The sequence below is a fragment of the Oncorhynchus masou genome, unplaced genomic scaffold, assembly GCF_036934945.1.
Source record: "Oncorhynchus masou masou isolate Uvic2021 unplaced genomic scaffold, UVic_Omas_1.1 unplaced_scaffold_2988, whole genome shotgun sequence".
NCBI lineage: Eukaryota > Metazoa > Chordata > Actinopteri > Salmoniformes > Salmonidae > Oncorhynchus > Oncorhynchus masou.
The window spans coordinates 21642-44274 of NW_027009407.1; the positions used below are offsets into that span (position 1 = coordinate 21642).

A 22633-nucleotide genomic window follows, 5' to 3' on the forward strand; every position below is an offset into this window, starting at 1 on the left:
GTGTGTTTAATATCTGGTCTAGAGTCAGTTCCTGTGGAGGCCAAGCTACCCTGGTTAAAACAAGCCCAGGAGCTGGAAGAACAACGCACCGCTACAGAAGAACCAACGTGAGTAGAGATACACACACTCAAGTCCACACTGCATGCGTACACAGACACAAGATCACACACACACACACACACACACACACACACACTCGCACACACACACACACACACACACACGCACACAGACACAAGATCACACACATACACACACACATACACACATGTATTCACACTCTAATATACACACACACACACACACACACACACACACACACACACACACACACACACACACACACACGTATTCACACTCTAATATACACACACACACTTACAGTGCATGCAGGCAGGCACACACATGCATATAAACGCACACATGAAGAAGCAGACATACACATGCGTGTGTGCATACCTCCTCCGCCGCGGTCGGCTGTGGTCTACCAAAGGCATCGCTTACAGTATGTGGAGTAAATGTGTGTGGCCCTTTCCTGCAGTCAAATTACTAAAGCACCCTCTAGTGGCCTCATGGGTGGAACGGTATTTGTCATTTCATAATTATTAAACATATATTTTTTTTTACATAAAATCCAGTGTTCCTATGTCAAACAGTTTTGTTATATTTCAGTCGTCTGTGATGTGTATAAAGTGTAATATTGGGATGCAAACTCAACATTTAATACATTTCAAATCTATATCTGACATGGTGCAGGTGTCTTCTTTTTTTTGATCCCATAACCATGTGTGTGTGGTGAAACACTCTGTGTGACCCTGAATTAGCCCACTGCAGTAAAAGGTTAAGAGTTCACAGGAGAGAGAGACCCAGCAGTAGTTGAACAACTTATCAGGAACACAGCAGATCTGGCAACCCTCAGTATAGTCTGAGCAAAGGGTTGCCAGATTGACTTGTTTCCCTTGATAACTTGTCTCGTATTACTGCTGTAGTGCTTGACCCCTATCAGAGACAGACTTCCCTTTTAGACGTTCCTTTTCCGCACAGTTACTCATGTTGCTATATATAGGAGAACACTCCAGGATTCCGGTGGTGTGTGTGTGCATGTGTGCGTGTGTAGAGGCTGAGTCACTGAGCATGGCGGTCCGAATATCTCCAACGCAAGTCCTTATCATGGGCCTGATAACTCACACATATACACACATACCGCCAGAGCTTATCCACAGGTCTGTGCTAATGTCCTGGTGGGTTTCCTCTCCTTCCTCTGTTGGTGATGAGCATGTGATTATGGCCTGCTGCTGTGGTCCTGTTAGTACTGACACACACACCCTGGGATCTGTCAGGTCTAGAGACTCACACACCCACACACACTCTCTTACACACACACACACTCACTCACAGACATCTCCCACACCCCTTGCAGACACACACACACACACACACACACACACACACACACACACACACACACACACACACACACACACACACACACACACACACACACACACCACCTCATTCACCCTCATTAGTTCCCAACGTCTTTGGAAGTAAAGCACGTTACATCAGTCATTCACCCCCGTACATAGAAGAGTCTGTTTTCTCCATTTTCATTTACATTCTGACATCATCATGATCTTTCTTAATGACACGGTCTAAACATGACAGATATGCGCGCACACACACACACACACACACACACAACACACTGGTCCAAACATGACACACTACGGCTGTGAGGGAATAGCAGGTCCCATAAGACGGAATCCCAAGCGCTAGAAGAATGTTTAGACAGCGGGACCAGGGTGTGTGTGTGTTGACTTTCTCATCTGGCTTTGGGGGACGATTGGACAAATGTAACTACTTTCACAAATCCACTGGAATGATATTACTTTTATAAGCAGCAGAAAAATACAAGACATGAATATTGTCACGATCTGATTTCTGTCACTTCTAACATTTATTTTGTTCAGGAAGAAATGTTATTTTTTTCATTCTTCATGCTCTCTCTCTCTTTCTTTCTTTCTCTTTCTGTCTCTCCTTTACTTTTCCCACCTCTACCTCCCTCCCCGCTGAGTATAGATACAACACACTACAAATGTAAAAGATTTTTCTTTCACTAAAATATTCTATGTATCCAAAATGTATGTCAGAGTACAGCTTAGGACTTCAGTCAGTCTGTGTTAGGTTGGCTGAGCCAGAAAGTGTCTGTCATTCAGTGTTAGTCTGCATTCCAAATGGAATGATTTTCCTACAAGTCTTAGAAAAAATGGTTCCAAAAGTTTTTTTCCGGAGGGATAGGGTTCTATCAAGAACTGTTTTGATCAGAAGAACAAGGGTTCTTTGTAAGGCAAAGGGTTCTACCTAGTACTTTTAACATCCTAAGAACCCCTTTTGGAAGAAAGGGTTCTTTGATGATTCTTTGCAGGTTGCAGGATCTCCTAACTCTGGCTGGATTCTAATATAATGCCAGTTTAATGTGACTTGCAGGCCTGATGTGGCCTGTAAACCAGGATGTTCAGAACACTGCTGAGCTCGGGTATAACTAGGCCCTCAAATAAAGGCCTTATGATACATGCAATGTATTGTCAAAACTAATTACATTTTAAAGTCTAATAAGGTTGGTGGAAGTGTTCATGGAGGGTTGTAGGAGATAAAAATGTTCTCGGTAGAGAACTTCTACACCTTCATTGCTTGCTGTTTGGGGTTTTAAGCTGGGTTTCTGTACAGCACTTTGAGATATCTGCTGATGTAAGAAGGGCTATATAAATACATTTGATTTGATTTGATTTAGAACCCTTCACAGACGGTTCTAGGAAGAACCTTTAGATTATAAGATGATTATTGGTAGAACCCTTCATAGAGGGTTCTAGTTAGAACCATACGGTGCCTTTGGAAAGTATTCAGACCCCTTTAATTTTTCTGCATTTTGTTACGTTACAGCCTTATTCAAAATGGATTACATAAAAAATATCCTCAGCAATCTACACACAATACCCCATAACAACAAAGTGAAAACAGGTATTTAGAAATGTTTGTACATGTATTTCAAATAAAACAAAACAGAAATACCTTATTTACATAAGTATTCAGACCCTTTGCTATAAGACTCAAAATGTTGCTCAGGTGCATCCTGTTTTCATTGATCATCCTTGAGATGTTTCTACAACTTGATTGGAGTCCACCTGTGGTAAATTAAATGAATTGGACAAGATGTGGAAAGGCACACACCTGTCTATATAAGGTCCCACAGTTGACTTTGCATGTCAGTGCAAAAACCAAGCTATGCGGTGGAAGAAAGTGTCCGTAGAGCTCTGAGACAGGATTGTGTCGAGGCACAGATCTGGGGAAGGTTAACAAAACATTTCTGCAGAATTGAAGGTCCCAAAGAACACAGTGACCTCCATCATTCTTCTTACAGCTGGCCTCCCGGCCAAACTGAGCAATCGGGGAGAAGGGCCTTGGTCAGGGAGCTGACCAAGAACCCGATGGTCACACTGACAGAGCTCTAGAGTTACTCTGTGGAGATGGGAGAACCTTCCAGAAGGACAAAAATCTCTGCAGTACTCCACCAATCAAGCCTTTATGGTAGAGTGGCCCGAAAGAAGCCACTCCTCAGTAAAAGGCACATGACAACCCACTTGGAGTTTTCCTAAAGGCAACTAAAAACTCTCAGACCATGAGAAACAAGATTCTCTGGTCTGATGAAACCAAGATTCTCTTTGGCCGGAATGCCAAGCGTCATGTATGGAGGAAGCATGGTGGTGGCAGCATCATGCTGTGTGGGTGTTTTTCAGCGGCAGGGACTGGGAGACTAGTCAGGATTTGAGGCAAAGATTAACAGAGCCAAGTACAGAGAGATCCTTGATGAACACCTGCTCCAGAGCGCTCAGGACCTCAGAATAAGGTGAACGTTCGACTTCCAAAAGGACAACGACCCTCAGCACACAGCCAAGACAACGCAGGAGTTGCTTCGGGACAAGTCTCGGGAATGTCCTTGAGTGGCCCAGCCAGAGCCCGGACTTGAACCCAATCGAAGATCTCTGGAGAGACCTGAAAATAGTTGCAGCAACGCCCCCCCATCCTGCCTGACAGAGGTTGAGAGGATCTGCAGAGAAGAATGGGAAACTCCCCAAATCCATGTGTGCCAAGCTTGTAGCGTCATACCCAAGAAGATGTGAGGCTTTAATTGCTGTCTAAGGATTTTCAACAAAGTACTGAGTAAAGCGTCTGAATACTTATGTAAATGTGATATTTCTGTTTTTATTTTTATAAATTAGCAAAAATGTCTACAAACCTGTTTTTGCTTGGTCATTATAGGGTATTATGTGTAGATTGATGAGGGAAGATAACGATTTAATACATTTTAGAATATGTGTAAGGGATTTCTTCCATTGACGGAGAGGCGGACCAAAGCGCAGCGTGGTTACTTTGATTCATGTTTTAATAAATCACTTAACATGAACAAACTTACAAAAACAAGAAATGTGAAAACCCCAAACCGTCCTATCTGGTGCAGACACAGAGACAGGAACAATCACCCACAAACACACAGCGAAACCCAGGCTACCTAAGTATGATTCTCAATCAGAGACAACTAATGACACCTGCCTCTGATTGAGAACCATACTAGGCCGAAACATAGAAATACCCAAATCATAGAAAAACAAACATAGACTACCCACCCAACTCACACCCTGACCATACTAAATAAAGACAAAACAAAGGAAATAAAGGTCAGAACGTGACAATATGTCTGTAACCTAAGAAAATGTGGAATAAGTCAAGGGTCTGAATACTTTCCAAAGGCGCTGTATACAGGAGGTTCTTTGAAGGTTCTTTTGGAGAAAAACATACAAATGTCAGTTTTTTTTAAATTGTTGTATGAAACGACTTAATTCTTATGAAAAAAGTAGAGATGCATTTTACTTTTGATGGTTAAAAACTGACATATACAATTTCATCCGTGTTTATCTCAGTGTTACCTAACTCCATTCGCTGAGTCTTCCTGTGTACTCTCCAGGTTAATCCCAGGGTCGTGGTCTCCCTGCAGCGTCACCTGTGGGCTCGGCAAACAGACACGGGAGCTGAAGTGTCGTGTCCTCCTCTCCTTCACCCAGACGGAGGTAGACCTGCCCGAGGAGGAGTGCGGTGAAGAGCGGCCCCAGCTGGAGAGGCCCTGCGATGGGGGAGCCTGTACTCTAGGCCCAGGCTTCTCTCCTGACCTCCAGGATCCTCAAGGCCCTCACACCCAGGGTGAGGAGCCCCACCACTGGGACTACAGGGGCTTTAGTGGCTGCTCGGCCTCCTGTGCTACAGGTGAGCTGCACCGGTGCTTCAACGAAACCGAAACGTTGTACCGAACATTGTAACATTGTTACCCAACCATCATACCAACCATATTTTCCCAAACATTATCTGAAATAATACTGCCACATTATCCCAAAAGGTCATACAAAACATATTCCCAAACATTTAAACAAACATTATCCTAAACATTACCCAAGGTATAATCCTAAATTCCAAACACTACTAAAAAGGGTTGTACTCTAGCACTCTAGTACTCCAGTACTCTAGTGTTATTGACTTGTTAATTGTTTACTCCATGTGTAACTCTGTGTTGTCTGTTCACACTGCTATGCTTTATCTTGGCCAGGTCGCAGTTGCAAATGAGAACTTGTTCTCAACTAGCCTACCTGGTTAAATAAAGGTGAAATAAAAATAAATAAATTATCCCAAACATGCAACATCCTTGTCTACATGATAAATCTGGTAATTACTCAAATAACTCCTTCACTATTACCCTGTGAGATGGCTTTCTTATTAAAGTTTCATATTTATTTTATACAGGATGGGATTCTCATAGTCATATACAGGAGGTCAGGGGTGTCGAACTCATTTCCCCCCAGGGGCCACGGAGTTCGGAAGGCCACAGTGAAAATTGCTTATATTTCCTTGCCATAAAATTTTGCAAAACATAGTCCTCTATCAATCAGGGAATTTTCAGCGCTCCCTGACTGTCTAGTGTTTATTAGTGAGCTAAACAGTCAAGAAACTGTATGAATATAGGTCCATTATCATTTCTACACAGTTTGGATTTGGTTTCAGTCATTTTAAAGTATATTGAGTTAGTTTCCCCCAAAACAAAAATGTTATTCCTTTAGAAGAACAACAAGTAGTCAAACCCCTGCAGTAGATGCTTTGTTTCTATCTCAGTGTCCATGTGTGACCTCTTTGTTTCTCTAACCCCACTATCTCACTCTCAGCTCTCCCTCTCTCAGCTCTCCCTCTCTCAGCTCTCCCTCTCTCAGCTCTACCTCTCTCAACTCTAACCTCTCTCAGCTCGCCCTCTCTCAGCTCGCCCTCTCTCAGCTCTCCCTCTCTAAGCTCTCCCTCTCTCAGCTCTCCCTCTCTCAGCTCTCCCTCTCTCAGCTCGCCCTCTCTGAGCTCTCCCTCTCTCAGCTCTCCCTCTCTCAACTCGCCCTCTCTCAGCTCCCCTCTCTGTTGTTCTCTGTCTTTGGTCTCCTTGCTCTCCACCTTGTCATTCTCCACCTAAACCACCCACCCTCTCTCTCTCTCAGCCTGCCCCCCCTCCTCCTCTTGCTCTCTAACTCTGTTCCCCCTCTCCCCCAGGGAGACAGACAGCAGTGGTCAGGTGTGTGAGTCGGGAGAGAGGAGGAGAGGAGGTTGACGATTCTCTCTGTGACCCCTCTAGCCGCCCTCCAGTCATGGGCCGCATCTGCAACCCCGAACCGTGTCCCCCAAGGTGAGAATCTAACACACATTAGGCAATCCTCTGCTGACTGGCTGGCTGGGTTGAAGTTAAGGCCAATCACAACTAGAGGTTGACCGATTATGATTTTTCAACGCCGATACCGATACCGATTATTGGAGGGCCAAAAAAAAGCCGATACCTATTAATTGGCAGTTTTTTTAATTTTTTTATTTGTAATAATGACAATTACAACAATACTGGATGAACATTTATTTTAACCTAATATAATACATCAATAAAAATACATTTAGCCTCAAATAAATAATGAAACATGTTCAATTTGATTTAAATAATGCGAAAACAAAGTGTTGGAGAAGTAAAAGTGCAATATGTGCCATGTAAAATAGCTAATGTTTGAGTTCCTTGCTCAGAACATGAGAACATATGAAAGTTGGTGGTTCCTTTTAACATGAGACCTTCAATATTCCAAGATAAGAGGTTTTAGTTGAAGTTAATATAGTTTTTATAGGACTATTTCTCTCTATACTATTTGTATTTCATATACCTTTGACTCTTGGATGTTCTTATAGGCACTTTAGTATTGCCAGTGTAACAGTATAGCTTCCGTCCCTCTCCTCACCCCTACCTGGGCTCAAACCAGGAACACATCGACAAGGGGAATAACTACTCCAAGTCTCAGAGCGAGTGACGTTTGAAACGCTATTAGCGTGCACCCCGCTAACTAGCTAGTCATGTCACATCTGTTACACCAGCCATTCGGCTGATAGGCTTGAAGTCATAAACAGCACTGTGCTTGCGAAGAGCTGCTGGCAAAACGCACAAAAGTGGTGTTTGAATGAATGCTTCCGAGCCTGCTGCTGCCTACCATCGCTCAGTCAGACTGCGCTATCAAATCATAGACTTAATTATAACATAATAACACACAGAAATACGAGCCTTTGGTCATTAATATGGTCGAATCCGGAAACTATCATTTCGAAACCAAAAAGTGTATTATTTCAGTGAAATACGGAACCGTTTGGTATTTTATCTAACAGGTAGCATCCCTAAGTCAAAATATTCTTGTTACATTGTACAACCTTCAATGTTATGTCATAATTACGTAAAATTCTGGCAAATTAGTTCGCAATGATCCAGACTGTCCAAACTGTTGCATATACCTTAACTCTGCGTGTAATGAACGCAAGAGAAGTGACACAATTTCACCTGGTTAATATTGCCTGCCAACCTGGATTTCTTTTAGCTAAATATGCAGGTTTAAAAAATATATACTTCAGTGTATTGATTTTAAGAAAGCCATTGTGTTTATGGTTAGGTACAGTCGTGCAACGATTGTGCTTTTTTCGCAAATGTGCTTTTGTTAAATCATCCTCCAGCGTTGCATCGATTATATGCAACGCAGGACATGCTAGATAAACTAGTAATATCATCAACCATGTGTAGTTAACTAGTGATTATGATTGTTTGATTGTTTTTTATAAGGTAAGTTTAATGCTAGCTAGCAACGCGTAACAGGCAGGCTCCTCGTGGAGTGCAATGAGAGGCAGGTGGTTAGTGCGTTGGACTAGTTAACTGTAAGGTTGCAAGATTGAATCCCAGAGCTGACAAGGTAAAAATCTGTCGTTCTGCCCCTGAACAAGGCAGTTAACCCACCGTTTCTAGGCCATCATTGTAAATAACACTGTGTTCTTAACTGACTTGTCTTGTTAAATAAAGATTAAATAAAGGTGTAAAAAATATTTTTTAAACGGCAAAATCGGCTTAGACAAATAACGATTTCTTATTGTTATGAAAACTAGAAATCGGCCCTAATTAATTGTCCATTCTGGTTAATTGGCCCTAATTAATCGGCCATTCCGATTAATCGGCCCCAATTAATCTGCCGTTCTGATTAATCGGGCCTAATTAATTGGCCATTCTGATTAATCGGCCCCAATTAATCTAATCGCCCATTCTGATTAATCGGCCCTAATTAATCGGCCATTCTGATTAATCAGTCGACCTCTAATCACAACAACTCATTTCCATTCTATGTTTGACTAATTATCGATACTGCCAGGAACCATCTTCTGTTGTCATGCAAAGATACACACTCATTAGCATACCCCTGTTTGTGCGTGTGTGTTTTTCAAGTTTTAAGTTTTATTAGTTGTATGAACAGGATACACAATGAAATGCTAACTTTCAGGTTGCTTCTCCACAATGCAACAACAATTACCAATAATAAAATATAAGACTACAAACAAAGTAAATTGCTCAGTGGAATAGAAATAAGCATGTATAATACAGGGAGGCACATATTCTAGTACAATATTTACACATGTATTGGGGAAGGGGGGTTTGGGGGGCAAGTGTTTAAATTGTGCATTATTAGCATTAGTAAATACAAGTCTGTTAGCAGCAATTGTCATGTAAGTGCAAAGGTGCAAAAAGTGGTCAGTCCAGTTCAAGTGTTCACCATACCTGTAGATAGAAACTGTCTTCCTCAGGCACCATTTCAAGTAGATGTCCTGGATGGGTGGGAACACACCCCAGTGATGTGCTGGGCCATCTTCACCACCCGCTGGAGGGCCTTGCAGTCGTAGACAGAGCCATTCCCATACCAGGCTGTGAGGTGGTGCAGTGGCAGTATTTGGAGAGGATCCGGGGTGGCACGCTGAATTTCTTCATCTGCCTTAAGAAGTAAAGATCCTGTTGTGCCCTCTTGACAAGAGCGGTGGTGTTGTTGGTCCATGTCAAGTCTTTGGTGAGGTGGACGTGGAGGAACCTAAAACTGCTGACTCTCTCTACTGCAGTGCCGTTGATGTGGATCGGGGCGTGTTCCCTCATCTGCATCCTGAAGTTGACAATAAACTCCTTTGTTCTGCTGATATTGAGGAGTTCACTCACATCCCTATAGGCTGACTCAGGCCTACAACCGTGGTGTGGTCAGCAAACTTGATGGAGTGGGTGTCGCCACACAGTCATGGGTGAACAGTGAGTACAGCAGAGGAGTGAGGACACACCCCTGGGGGGCCCCTGTGTTAAGAGTCAGTGTGGAGGAGATGTTGTTGCCAATCCTCACAACCTGTGGTCTGCTTGTCAGGAAGTCCAGGATCTAGTTGCAGAGGGTGGTGTTCAGACCCAGGGCTTTGAGCTTGGTGTCAAGCTTGGAGGGAACAATAGTGTTGAATGCTGAACTTAGTCAATGCACAGCATTCTCACATAGGTGTTCCTCTTGTCCAGATGTGTTACGGCCGTGTGTGTGTGTGTGCGTGCCGGCGTGCGTGCATGCATGCATTCGTTTGTGTGTGCTTCTCTTACCCGTAAACACATTAACATACTCCTCCCACCGTTCCTCATTGTCCAGTGAAGGCAAACATCCTCTGTCACCCAGGATGTTTGTTAGAGACCAATCGGATGTTTCTGTTCCTGTAACAACATCCTGTTGTAGTAAATGTGAAGCCGAGGTAAACACGGTGGAAGCACAGCGTAACTGTTTTCTCCTCTCGACCGTGTCCCTCTAACTGAAACCTTTCCTTTACTGTCTTATTTAGGCATCTGGTTGTTTGTTTCCCTTCTGACAAGGCCTGCTGCACACTTCGGCTGTGTCGTAAATGGCACCCATTTCCCTATGTAGTGCACTACTTGCTGGTCAAAATAAGTGCACTCTATAGGGAACAGGGTGTCATTTGGGAGACAAACCAAAATTAATTGGAGAGGGAATGTAGGTGTTCTGGCAGAGGTGAATGTCATTTGAGAGAGGACAGGTTCTCAGAGCATCAGACAAAGACAGATACAGGCAGACACACGCAGTACCCTGGGACAGATACAGGCAGACATACAGTACCCAGAGACAGATACAGGCAGACATACAGTACCCAGAGACAGATACAGGCAGACACACAGAGTACCCAGAGACAGATACAGGCAGACACACAGAGTACCCAGAGACAGATACAGGCAGACACACAGAGTACCCGGAGACAGATACAGGCAGACACACACAGTACCCAGAGACAGATACAGGCAGACACACACAGTACCCAGAGACAGATACAGGCAGACACACACAGTACCCAGAGACAGATACAGGCAGACACACACAGTACCCAGAGACAGATACAGGCAGACACACACAGTACCCAGAGACAGATACAGGCAGACACACAGAGTACCCAGAGACAGATACAGGCAGACACACACAGTACCCAGAGACAGATACAGGCAGACATACAGTACCCGGACACAGATACAGGCAGACACACACAGTGCCCAGAGACAGATACAGGCAGACATACAGTACCCAGAGACAGATACAGGCAGACATACAGTACCCAGACCCAGACAGGCTGACACACACAGTACCCAGAGACAGATACAGGCAGACACACACAGTACCCAGAGACAGATACGGGCAGACACACAAAGTACCCAGAGACAGACCGACACACACAGTTCCCAGACCCAGACAGGCCGACACACACATACCCAGAGAAAGACAGGCCGACACACACAGTACCCAGAGAAAGACAGGCCGACACACGCAGTACCCAGAGAAAGACAGGCCGACACACGCAGTACCCAGAGAAAGACAGGCCGACACACGCAGTACCCAGAGACAGACAGGCCGACACACACAGTACCCAGAGACAGACAGGCCGACACACACAGTACCCAGAGACAGACAGGCCGTCACACACAGTACCCAGAGAAAGACAGGCCGTCACACACAGTACCTAGAGACAGACAGGCCGACACACACAGTATCCAGAGACAGACAGGCCGACACACACAGTATCCAGAGACAGACAGGCCGACACACACAGTACCCAGAGACAGACAGGCCGACACACACAGTACCTAGAGACAGACAGGCCGACACACACAGTATCCAGAGACAGACAGGCCGACACACACAGTACCCAGAGACAGACAGGCCGACACACACAGTACCCAGAGACAGACAGGCCGACACACACAGTATCCAGAGACAGACAGGCCGACACACACAGTATCCAGAGACAGACAGGCCGACACACACAGTACCCAGAGACAGACTGGCCGACACACACAGTACCCAGAGACAGACAGGCCGACACACACAGTATCCAGAGACAGACAGGCCGACACACACAGTACCCAGACCCAGACCGAAAGATAAGGATCAGCCAACCAAGCCCCAAATTGCCGTCACAATCCATGGAACTGTGTAGTTTTTAACATACACAGAACGCAGGTGGTTCCAATATCACTGGCAAGGTCTCAGCTAGTGTTTTTTAAAAACTTGTTATGAAATCATTTAAGTGTCAGCCATGCATTACTTCAGAGACATAGGATTAGTCCCAAATTGTACCCTATTCCCTATATAGTGCACTACTTTTGACCAGGGCCCAAAATGCACTAAATAGAGATTAGAGAGCCATTTGGGACGAAGACATACCTTTTGAGCGAAGCACAGCTTGTAAAAACAAAAACAAATTCATTCAACATTAGAATAACTTGGAAATGAGGTTCATCTTTGTAATTAAAGTTAGGATAAACATTGCAAATACATTTCTGTTTTCTATGGTGGAATCATACTTAGAATAAACATCTAGATGATTACTGCATCGTGGAGAGGCTTGAATAACAATACAATTGGAGTTTGTGGTCTGACATAACAACTACTAATGGCTTCAGCAGTAACCTGAGTAAAGTTGTTTCTCCAACTGCAGAAACACAGTAGACTCTCTGGCCCCAGAGTTGAGCTCATGCAAGACATGTTCATTCAGACAGCCCTATGATGTCACACAGACAGCCCTATGATGTCACACAGACAGCCCTATGATCCCACACAGACAGCCCTATGATGCCACACAGACAGCCCTATGATGTCACACAGACAGCCCTATGATCCCACACAGACAGCCCTATGATGTCACACAGACAGCCCTATGATGTCACACAGACAGCCCTATGATCCCACACAGACAGCCCTATGATGTCACACAGACAGCCCTATGATGTCACACAGACAGCCCTATGATCCCACACAGACAGCCCTATGATGTCACACAGACAGCCCTATGATGTCACACAGACAGCCCTATGATCCCACACAGACAGCCCTATGATGTCACACAGACAGCCCTATGATGTCACACAGACAGCCCTATGATCCCACACAGACAGCCCTATGATGCCACACAGACAGCCCTATGATGTCACACAGACAGCCCTATGATCCCACACAGACAGCCCTATGATGTCACACAGACAGCCCTATGATCCCACACAGACAACCCTATGATGCCACACAGACAGCCCTATGATCCCACACAGACAGCCCTATGATGCCACACAGACAGCCCTATGATGTCACACAGACAGCCCTATGATCCCACACAGACAACCCTATGATCCCACACAGACAGCCCTATGATCCCACACAGACAACCCTATGATCCCACACAGACAGCCCTATGATCCCACACAGACAACCCTATGATGCCACACATACAGCCCTATGATGCCACACAGACAACACTATGATCCCACACAGACAACCCTATGATCCCACACAGACAGCCATATGATGCCACACAGACAGCCCTATGATGCCACACAGACAACCCTATGATGTAACACAGACAGCCCTATGATACCACACAGACAGCCCTATGATCCCACCCAGACAGCCCTATGATCCCACCCAGACAGCCCTATGATGCCACCCAGACAGCCCTATGATGCCACACAGACAGCCCTATGATGCCACACAGACAGCCCTATGATCCCACCCAGACAGCCCTATGATGCCACCCAGACAGCCCTATGATGCCACCCAGACAGCCCTATGATGCCACACAGACAGCCCTATGATCCCACCCAGACAGCCCTATGATCCCACCCAGACAGCCCTATGATGCCACACAGACAGCCCTATAATGCCACCCAGACAGCCCTATGATGCCACACAGACAGCCCTATGATCCCACCCAGACAGCCCTATGATCCCACCCAGACAGCCCTATGATCCCACCCAGACAGCCCTATGATGCCACACAGACAGCCCAATATGCCACACAGACAGCCCTATGATCCCACCCAGACAGCCCAATATGCCACACAGACAGCGCTATGATGCCACACAGACAGACCTATGATGCCACACAGACAGCCATATGATGCCACACAGACAGTGGGCATGGAGGTGGGCAGGGATTTGGGTGACAGCCCATACCAGCCAGGAGTAGCATTTGTATCTCAATAGTCTAAAGCGGCTCCCCTTCCTTCATCTCCTTCCCTTCAATCCCACTATTGAGATACACCCCAAGTCTGTGGCACTAGGACAGTGGGCATGGAGAGGTTGGTGAGAGTGTGGGTACCAGCCATGCCATGGACTAACAACACTACCACTCTTGTCAAGAGGGCGCAACAGCATCTCTACTTCCTAAAGCGGCTGAAGAAATTTGCATGCCGCCCCGAGTCCTCTCCAAATACTACCACTGCACCATCGAGAGCATCCTGACTGGTTGCATCATGGCCTGGTATGGAAATTGCTCCGGCCATGACTGCAAGGCCCAGTAAATCACAGGGACCGTACTCCCACGCATTCCACGAAATCTAGTTGAATCAGTGCGAGGAAGGCACACAGCATCATCAAGGACTCCACACATCCCAGCCACAAGCTGTTCTCTCCCTTTCCGTCAGGCAGACGGTATCGGATCATGAGGTCTGATAGCAACAGGCTCAGAGACAGTTTCTACAAGCTATCAGACTGCTGAACACTTAAACTGGACTGACCACCTGCTCTGATTCTCTGCACCTTAGCACACACACACGCACTCACTTACACACACACACACACACACACACACACACACACACACACACACACACACACACACACACACACACACACACACACACACACACACACACACACACACACACACACACACATATACATTCATACTACATACACATCACAACTGCTGCTACCAGACTCTTATTATACTGCATCATTTAAACACTTCCCTCTTTCCCCAAAACGTGTGTAGATATGTAAATATTGGACTATAAATGATCCATTCCTGTATTATACTGATGTTAACATGTTTATTCTGTTCTACTGAGCTGTTTACTTTGTTAGTATTCTTATCTTTTATTATTTGGGGTTCAAGCTGTGAAGCTGGTGAAACTCTCTTGTATTTGTTCCACTTCCTTATTGTTATTATTATGTTCCTTTTTCTGCTATTTTGGTGAAAACATTCTAATTCCTGTGAGATGAAAAGGCCCAGGATTGTGTAACTTAGCAACATGGTAAAGGCCCAAGAGCCACACCCTCTCATGCAAATCCATGCGGATTGGCCACATAGTGGCTCTATAACAAGCGATTGGAAATGCAAACTTCGAAAGGTCAGCCCCCGCATCCTGTGTGACCTAGAGTCATGAACTGTTATACATATTTCCCTCTCATCACACAGAACAAACTTCGAAAGGTCAGCCCCCGCATCCTGTGTGACCTATAGAGTCATGAAGTGTTATACATATTTCCCTCTCATCACACAGAACAAACTGGCCTCAAGATCCCATCAAATTCATTATGATGGATTTTCCACCATTTTTAATTTTGTGAAAAACACTTAAAACACTACTCCTCTGGCACTGAATGACTCGATCTTCACCAAACGTGATGTCTGAAATCTATAGACCAAGGTCTGTAAGCACATTATAATCCATGTTAGTACGTCAAACAACATTGCCGCAACTGACAAATAAACATTCACGTGGGCGTGGTCTGTCACATAAATGCTTATAAATCAGTCACGGATATTGGTATTGTAACGGAACTTGGGACACATGTTCCAAACACTGTGAGGACTGGAAATATGCAGGAAAATTGATATCGACCACACAATGGCCCTATAACGGGTACATTTATTTCTCTTGGTCTGTTTCTCTTGGGACACATGCTCAAGGATATGAGTCGAGCTAACCTGTAAAATATGGTCTGCAGGGTAGTGTATGGTTATATCTGTGGCTAACATTGAATGGTCGTAACGAGAGAGAGAGAGAAACTGAGAGAGAGAGCGCGTGTGTGTGTGTGTGTGTGTGTGTGTGTGTGTGTGTGTGTGTGTGTGTGTGTGTGTGTGTGTGTGTGTGTGTGTGTGTGTGTGGTGTGTGTGTGTGTGTGTGTGTGTGTGTGTGTGGAACCTGGTTATTGTTCAAGGAAAAGTCTCTGATTGATTCTAAATGGCTAGTCAGACTGTGCTCTCATTAAGAGAGAATTTGATGAGAGTCACACACACACACACACACACACACACACACACACACACATCACAGATTGTTTTTCCAATCACTAACCCAAAGGCAGCAGGATAGCTGGCTCAGAGGGCTAGTGTTCGCTGCGTTCAGGAAAAGCTGATCTTGATTAAGATCAAATCGTTTTATTGACACTAATAAGAGCAGTGTTTTATCATAATGCATAAAAACAGAACTAAAGCAGAAATAAACGTACCATTTAGAGTAGAATAACTACTTTCATGGCAGGTTTTGTCGAGCAGTAGATCTTCTCTTGTGGTCGGCTGTATCCAGGTTTCTGTTTCATGAAGATGATGGTTATTGCAGAGTAGAAGACTGCTGTGCTTTTTATGATCTTATAAATACAGACGTCTCAAAGACTGCATCCCAAATGGCACACTGTTCCCTACATAGTGCACAACTCTTGACCAGAGTTAAATGTAGTGCACTATACAGGGAATAGGGTGCCATTTGGGATGCACAAAATACTTGTGATCCCAGTCAGAACAAAGCCCTGGGAGTGTTGTCTCTGAGGCACTAAGATGGTACGGTATTCTCATCAGTTATCCGGGAGCTCTTAAAATAGACCTCTTAGATAAACAGTGTTTCCTCTTTTGCTTTCTCACGCTTACATAAGACGGTGGATGAAGGCACCATGATTGTGTTCCAAATGACACCCTATGGGCCCTGGTCAGGAGTAGTGCACTACATAAGGAATAGGTGCCATTGGGGACGCAGTCACCATCTCTCTCCTACAGCGTTTTGGTACCCCAGAAGTACATTCATTTCCAATGGAACGCTGCGTTTGCCTTGCAGCATTGTGTTGCAGAGGCAGTTGCAGTGTGTTCTGTGTGCTGCATACCTTGGATTTATCAAACGTATTTCATCAAACTGTATGCGTAGAAGGCTTGACAGAAATGGTAGCAGAAGGTGAATGTTGAACTATTGTTGCTCACATATCGAGGTGATAATGCGTACCATTTTGCACAATAACACTGTCGGTGTGATCGAGGTGTCAGCCATAAGACTGCTAAATAGTTAGTCCAGGTAGCTATTTGGCTTTTTAACTATCTTCATTGACCCTTTTGACTCATCACATATCAAATCAAATTGTATTAGTCACATATGTTATTCCCTGTAACGAAATGCTTGTGTTCCTAGTTCCAACAGTGTAGTAATATCTAACAATACACAACTATACCCACTCTGCTCTCCCGCTTTGCAGTCCCCCTCTGCTGTCCCCCTCTGCTGTCCCCCTCTGCTCTCCCGCTCTGCTCTCCCACTCTGCTGTCCCCCTCTGCAGTCCCCCTCTGCAGTCCCCCTCTGCTCTCCCACTCTGCTGTCCCCCTCTGCAGTCCCCCTCTGCAGTCCCCCTCTGCTCTCCCGCTCTGCTCTCCCGCTCTGCTCTCCCCCTCTGCTCTCCCGCTCTGCTCTCCCACTCTGCTGTCCCCCTCTGCAGTCCCCCTCTGCAGTCCCCCTCTGCTGTCTCCCTCTGCAGTCCCCCTCTCCAGTCCCCCTCTGCGCTCCCGCTCTGCAGTCCCCCTCTCCAGTCCCCCTCTGCTCTCCCGCTCTGCTCTCCCCCTCTGCTCTCCCGCTCTGCTCTCCCACTCTGCTGTCCCCCTCTGCAGTCCCCCTCTGCAGTCCCCCTCTGCTGTCCCCCTCTGCAGTCCCCCTCTGCAGTCCCCCTCTGCTGTCCCCCTCTGTAGTCCCCCTCTGCGCTCCCGCTCTGCAGTCCCCCTCTGCTGTCCCCCTCTGCTGTCCCCCTCTGCTGTCTCCCTCTGCAGTCCCCCTCTCCAGTCCCCCTCTGCGCTCCCGCTCTGCTGTCCCGCTCTGCAGTCCCCCTCTGCGTCCCCGCTCTGCAGTCCCCCTCTGCAGTCCCCCTCTGCAGTCCCCCTCTGCTGTCCCCCTCTGTAGTCCCCCTCTGCGCTCCCGCTCTGCAGTCCCCTCTGCTGTCCCCCTCTGCTGTCCCCCTCTGCTGTCCCCCTCTGCTGTCCCCCTCTGCTGTCCCCCTCTGTAGTCCCCCTCTGCTGTCCCCCTCTGTAGTCCCCCTCTGCTGTCCCCCTCTGCAGTCCCCCTCTGCTGTCCCCCTCTGTAGTCCCCCTCTGCAGTCCCCTCTGCTGTCCCCCTGCTGTCCCCCTGCTGTCCCCCTCTGCTGTCCCCCTCTGCTGTCCCCCTCTGCTGTCCCCCTCTGCAGTCCCCCTCTGCTGTCCCCCTCTGCAGTCCCCCTCTGCAGTCCCCCTCTGCTGTCCCCCTCTGCAGTCCCCCTCTGCAGTCCCCCTCTGCTGTCCCCCTCTGCTGTCCCCCTCTGCTGTCCCCCTCTGCTGTCCCCCTCTGCCGTCCCCCTCTGCAGTCCCCTTCTGCTGTCCCCCTGTAGTCCCCCTCTGCAGTCCCCCTCTGCAGTCCCCCTCTGCTGTCCCCCTCTGCTGTCCCCCTCTGCAGTCCCCTTCTGCTGTCCCCCTCTGCTGTCCCCCTCTGCTGTCCTGCTCTGCAGTCCCCCTCTGCTGTCCCGCTCTGCTGTCCCGCTCTGCAGTCCCTCTCTGCAGTCCCCCTCTGCTGTCCCGCTCTGCTGTCCCGCTCTGCAGTCCCCCTCTGCAGTCCCCCTGCAGTCCCCTCTGCAGTCCCCTTCTGCTGTCCCCTCTGCTGTCCCGCTCTGCAGTCCCCTCTGCTGTCCCGACTCTGCTGTCCCGCTCTGCAGTCCCCCTGCAGTCCCATCTGATGTCCGGCTCTGCTGTCCCGCTCTGCAGTCCCCCTCTGCAGTCCCCCTCTGCAGTCCCCTCTGCAGTCCCCCTCTGCAGTCCCCTTCTGCTGTCCCCCTCTGCTGTCCCCCTCTGCTGTCCCGCTCTGCAGTCCCCCTCTGCTGTCCCGCTCTGCTGTCCCGCTCTGCAGTCCCCCTCTGCAGTCCCCCTCTGCTGTCCCCCTCTGCTGTCCCGCTCTGCTGTCCCGCTCTGCACCCCCTCTGCAGTCCCCTCTGCAGTCCCCCTCTGCAGTACCCCCTCTGCAGTCCCCTTCTGCTGTCCCCCCTGCTGTCCCCCTACTGCTGTCCCCCTCTGCAGTCCCCCTCTGCTGTCCCGCTCTGCTGTCCCGCTCTGCAGTCCCCCTCTGCTGTCCCGCTCTGCTGTCCCGCTCTGCAGTCCCCCTCTGCTGTCCCGCTCTGCTGTCCCGCTCTGCAGTCCCCCTCTGCTGTCCCGCTCTGCTGTCCCGCTCTGCAGTCCCCCTCTGCTGTCCTGCTCTGCAGTCCCCCTCTGCTGTCCCGCTCTGCAGTCCCCCTCTGCAGTCCCCCTCTGCTGTCCCGCTCTGCAGTCCCCCTCTGCAGTCCCCCTCTGCAGTCCCCCTCTGCAGTCCCCTTCTGCTGTCCCTTCTGCTACCCCCTCTGCTGTCCTGCTCTGCAGTCCCCTCTGCTGTCCCGCTCTGCTGTCCCGCTCTGCAGTCCCCCTCTGCTGTCCCCTGCTGTCCCGCTCTGCTGTCCCCCTCTGCAGTCCCCTCTGCAGTCCTGTCTGCTGTCCCCCTCTGCTGTCCCGCTCTGCAGTCCCCCTCTGCAGTGCTGCTGTCCCCCTCTGCTGTCCCGCTCTGCTGTCCCCCTCTGCAGTCCCCCTCTGCAGTCCCCCTCTGCAGTCCCCCTCTGCAGTCCCCCTCTGCTGTCCCCCTCTGCAGTCCCCCTCTGCAGTCCCCCTCTGCTGTCTCCTGTAGTCTACGATCAGCTCCTTCATTTTGTTGACGTTGAGGTAGAGGTTATTTTCCTGGCACCACTCCACCAAGTCTCTCACCTCCTCCCTGTTGGCTCTCGTCATTGTTGGTAATCAGGCCTACTACTGTTGTGTCGTCAGCAAACTTGGCCCCGCAGTCATGGACAGGAGGGCGCTGCTGCTGCTGCTACTGTTCATTATCTATCCTGTTGGCTAGTCACTTTATCCCTACCTACATGTACATATCTACTGCAGTTACCTCGTACCCTGCACATGGACTCTGTACTGGTGCCCCGTGCATATAGCCATGTGATCCTTACTCATTGTGGATCACATGGATGGATGGATGGACGGATGGACTGATGGGTGGATGGACGGATGAATGGGTTTATTTATTGATTAAATTATTAATTGATTGATTGATGAGGGAAGCACTACACCAGGGCCTCACTACATATTCTCTGAGAGAAGAAGAACAGAGAAATGCTCCCAAAGTGATGTATCTCTATTGAGAAGTAGGTTTCTCATCTACTGGGGGATTTACTGTCCTCTACTGTGGTAATAGATGTACACAGGAAACAGCTGTAGGGTGCTTTATAAACACACACACACACACACACACACACACACACACATACATACAGTTATACACATACAGCTATACACACAAACACACACATACAGTTATACACACAAACACACACATACAGTTATACACACATACAGTTATACACACAAACACACACATACAGTTATACACACAAACATACAAATACAGTTATACACACAAACACACACATACAGTTATACACACACAGTTATACACACACATACAGTTATACACACAAACACACACATACAATTATACACACACAGTTATACACACAAACACACACATACAGTTATACACACAAACACACAAATACAGTTATACACACAAACACACACATCAAGTTATACACACACATACAGTTATACACACATACAGTTATACACACATACACACACATACAGTTCTACACATACAGTTCTCCACACACACACACACACACACACACACACACACACACACACACACACACACACACACACACACACACACACACACACATACACACACATACAGTTCTACACACACACACACATACAATTATACACACAAACACACACACATACAGTTATATATACTCAAGCCTGCTTCTGAGTTCTAACCCAGTGCAACTCAGAGACCAGTAGTCCCTTAGCTCCCTCTCTTCCCCTCACATGTCTCTGTCTGTCTGTCTCGCTGTCTGTCTGTCTTGCTGTCTCGCTGTCTGTCTCGTTGTCTCGCTGTCTGTCTCGCTGTCTGTCTGTCTGTGTCTCTGTCTCTCTCTCTGTCTTTGTCTCTGTCTGTGTCTCTCCACCTTCTCTGAACTCTCTCCCTCCCACCTCCCTTTCTCTCTCCAGTGCTGCTGTTATAACTCACTTCCTAAGGACTAATGACAGTGGCAGGCCTGCCTTGTGTTTATCTTTACTTATAGGAGTCACAATGGGTCCTCTCTCTCTGAGTGGAAATAATAGCATCTGCACTCGCCTCCATAAAAACAACATACCGTGTGTGTGTGTGTGTGTGTGTGTGTGTGTGTGTGCACGCATGTCTGTGCGTGTGTTTCTCAGTGTAGTGATTTATGTGTCTAACAACCTCCCTCCCTCTCTCCTAGGTGGGAGGTGACAGCGTGGACTCGTTGCTCTGCGTCGTGTGGGGTGGGCATCCAGACCAGGAGTGTGTTCTGCATGCATGTGCTCTCCGTAGAGCAGCAGGATAGTGTGAGTGTGTCAGAGAACGAGTGCAGGGAGTTCAGGAGCCGCCCATCCTTCAACCCTGCAACCAGGTGGACTGCCCTCCAGCATGGGAGACTGAGCCCTGGCAGGAGGTATGGAGGAGAGGAGTGCGTGTGTGTCTTAGGTATACGTTTTAGGCATCAAAGTTTATTACGGATGGATAGATGGATGGGTTGGTCAAAGCATTTGCTTTGTCCACATTTCTTAGAAGCCCTTTGCTACATTCTCTCAGATCTCTCTCTCTCTCTCTCTCTCTGTCTCTCTCTCTCTGTTCTCTCAGATCTCTCTAGAGGGATCTGTCTCTCTCGCTCTGTCTCTCTCGCTCTCTGTCAGATTAATCTCTCTCTCTCTCTCTCTGTCTCTCTCTGTCTCTCTCTCTCTGTCTCTCTCTCTCTATCTGTCTCTCTCGCTCTCTGTCTCTTCTCTCAGATTCTGGAGGGATCTGTCTCTCTCTCTCTCTGGAGGTTCTCTCTCTCTCTCTCTCTCTCTCTGTCTCTCTCGCTCTCTGTCTCTCTCGCTCTCTGTCTCTCAGATCTCTGTCAGTGCTCCCTCTCCTGCGGTGGGGGTAGCCAGGTACGTAAGGTGTTCTGTAAACAGCTGTTGTCTAGGGGGCCTACTGGACACTGGGGGACACAGCATGCCCAGGGCCAGGTTAGGAGCCCTAATGGAGGGACCTGGGGAGGGAAACGGACTGTCTGCCCTACATGGCCGGGGGAGAGTGGGGGAAGGTGAGTGGGGATGGGGGAGGGAGGAGAGAGACTGAAGGAGATTAGGAGCAGATTAATGGAGGCATGGGGAGGGAGGGAGGAGAGAGACTGAAGGAGATTAGGAGCAGATTAATGGATGGATGGGGAGGGAGGAGAGAGACTGAAGGAGATTAGGAGCAGATTAATGGAGGGATGGGGAGGGAGGAGAGAGACTGAAGGAGGTTAGGAGCAGATTAATGGAGGGATGGGGAGGGAGGAGAGAGACTGAAGGAGATTAGGAGCAGATTAATGGAGGGATGGGGAGGGAGGAGAGAGACTGAAGGAGGTTAGGAGCAGATTAATAGAGGGATGGGGAGGGAGGAGAAAGACTGAAGGAGATTAGGAGCAGATTAATGGATGGATGGGGAGGGAGGAGAGAG

The 22633-nt window shown here is 47.8% G+C and overlaps 1 protein-coding gene across 1 annotated transcript in view; it reads left to right on the forward strand.

The window, feature by feature from the left end:
* Nucleotides 1–22235, forward strand: part of LOC135534091 (ADAMTS-like protein 3) — a gene marked incomplete at both ends in the record, with an annotated part of 41055 nt that extends 18820 nt beyond the window's left edge. The window contains 5 exons of the mRNA XM_064961233.1: nucleotides 23–107; nucleotides 5021–5316; nucleotides 6631–6763; nucleotides 21387–21599; nucleotides 22051–22235. Coding sequence (XP_064817305.1) covers nucleotides 23–107; nucleotides 5021–5316; nucleotides 6631–6763; nucleotides 21387–21599; nucleotides 22051–22235 — 912 coding nt within the window. The remainder of the gene's footprint in view (nucleotides 1–22; nucleotides 108–5020; nucleotides 5317–6630; nucleotides 6764–21386; nucleotides 21600–22050) is intronic.
* Nucleotides 22236–22633: the final 398 nt, after the last annotated feature.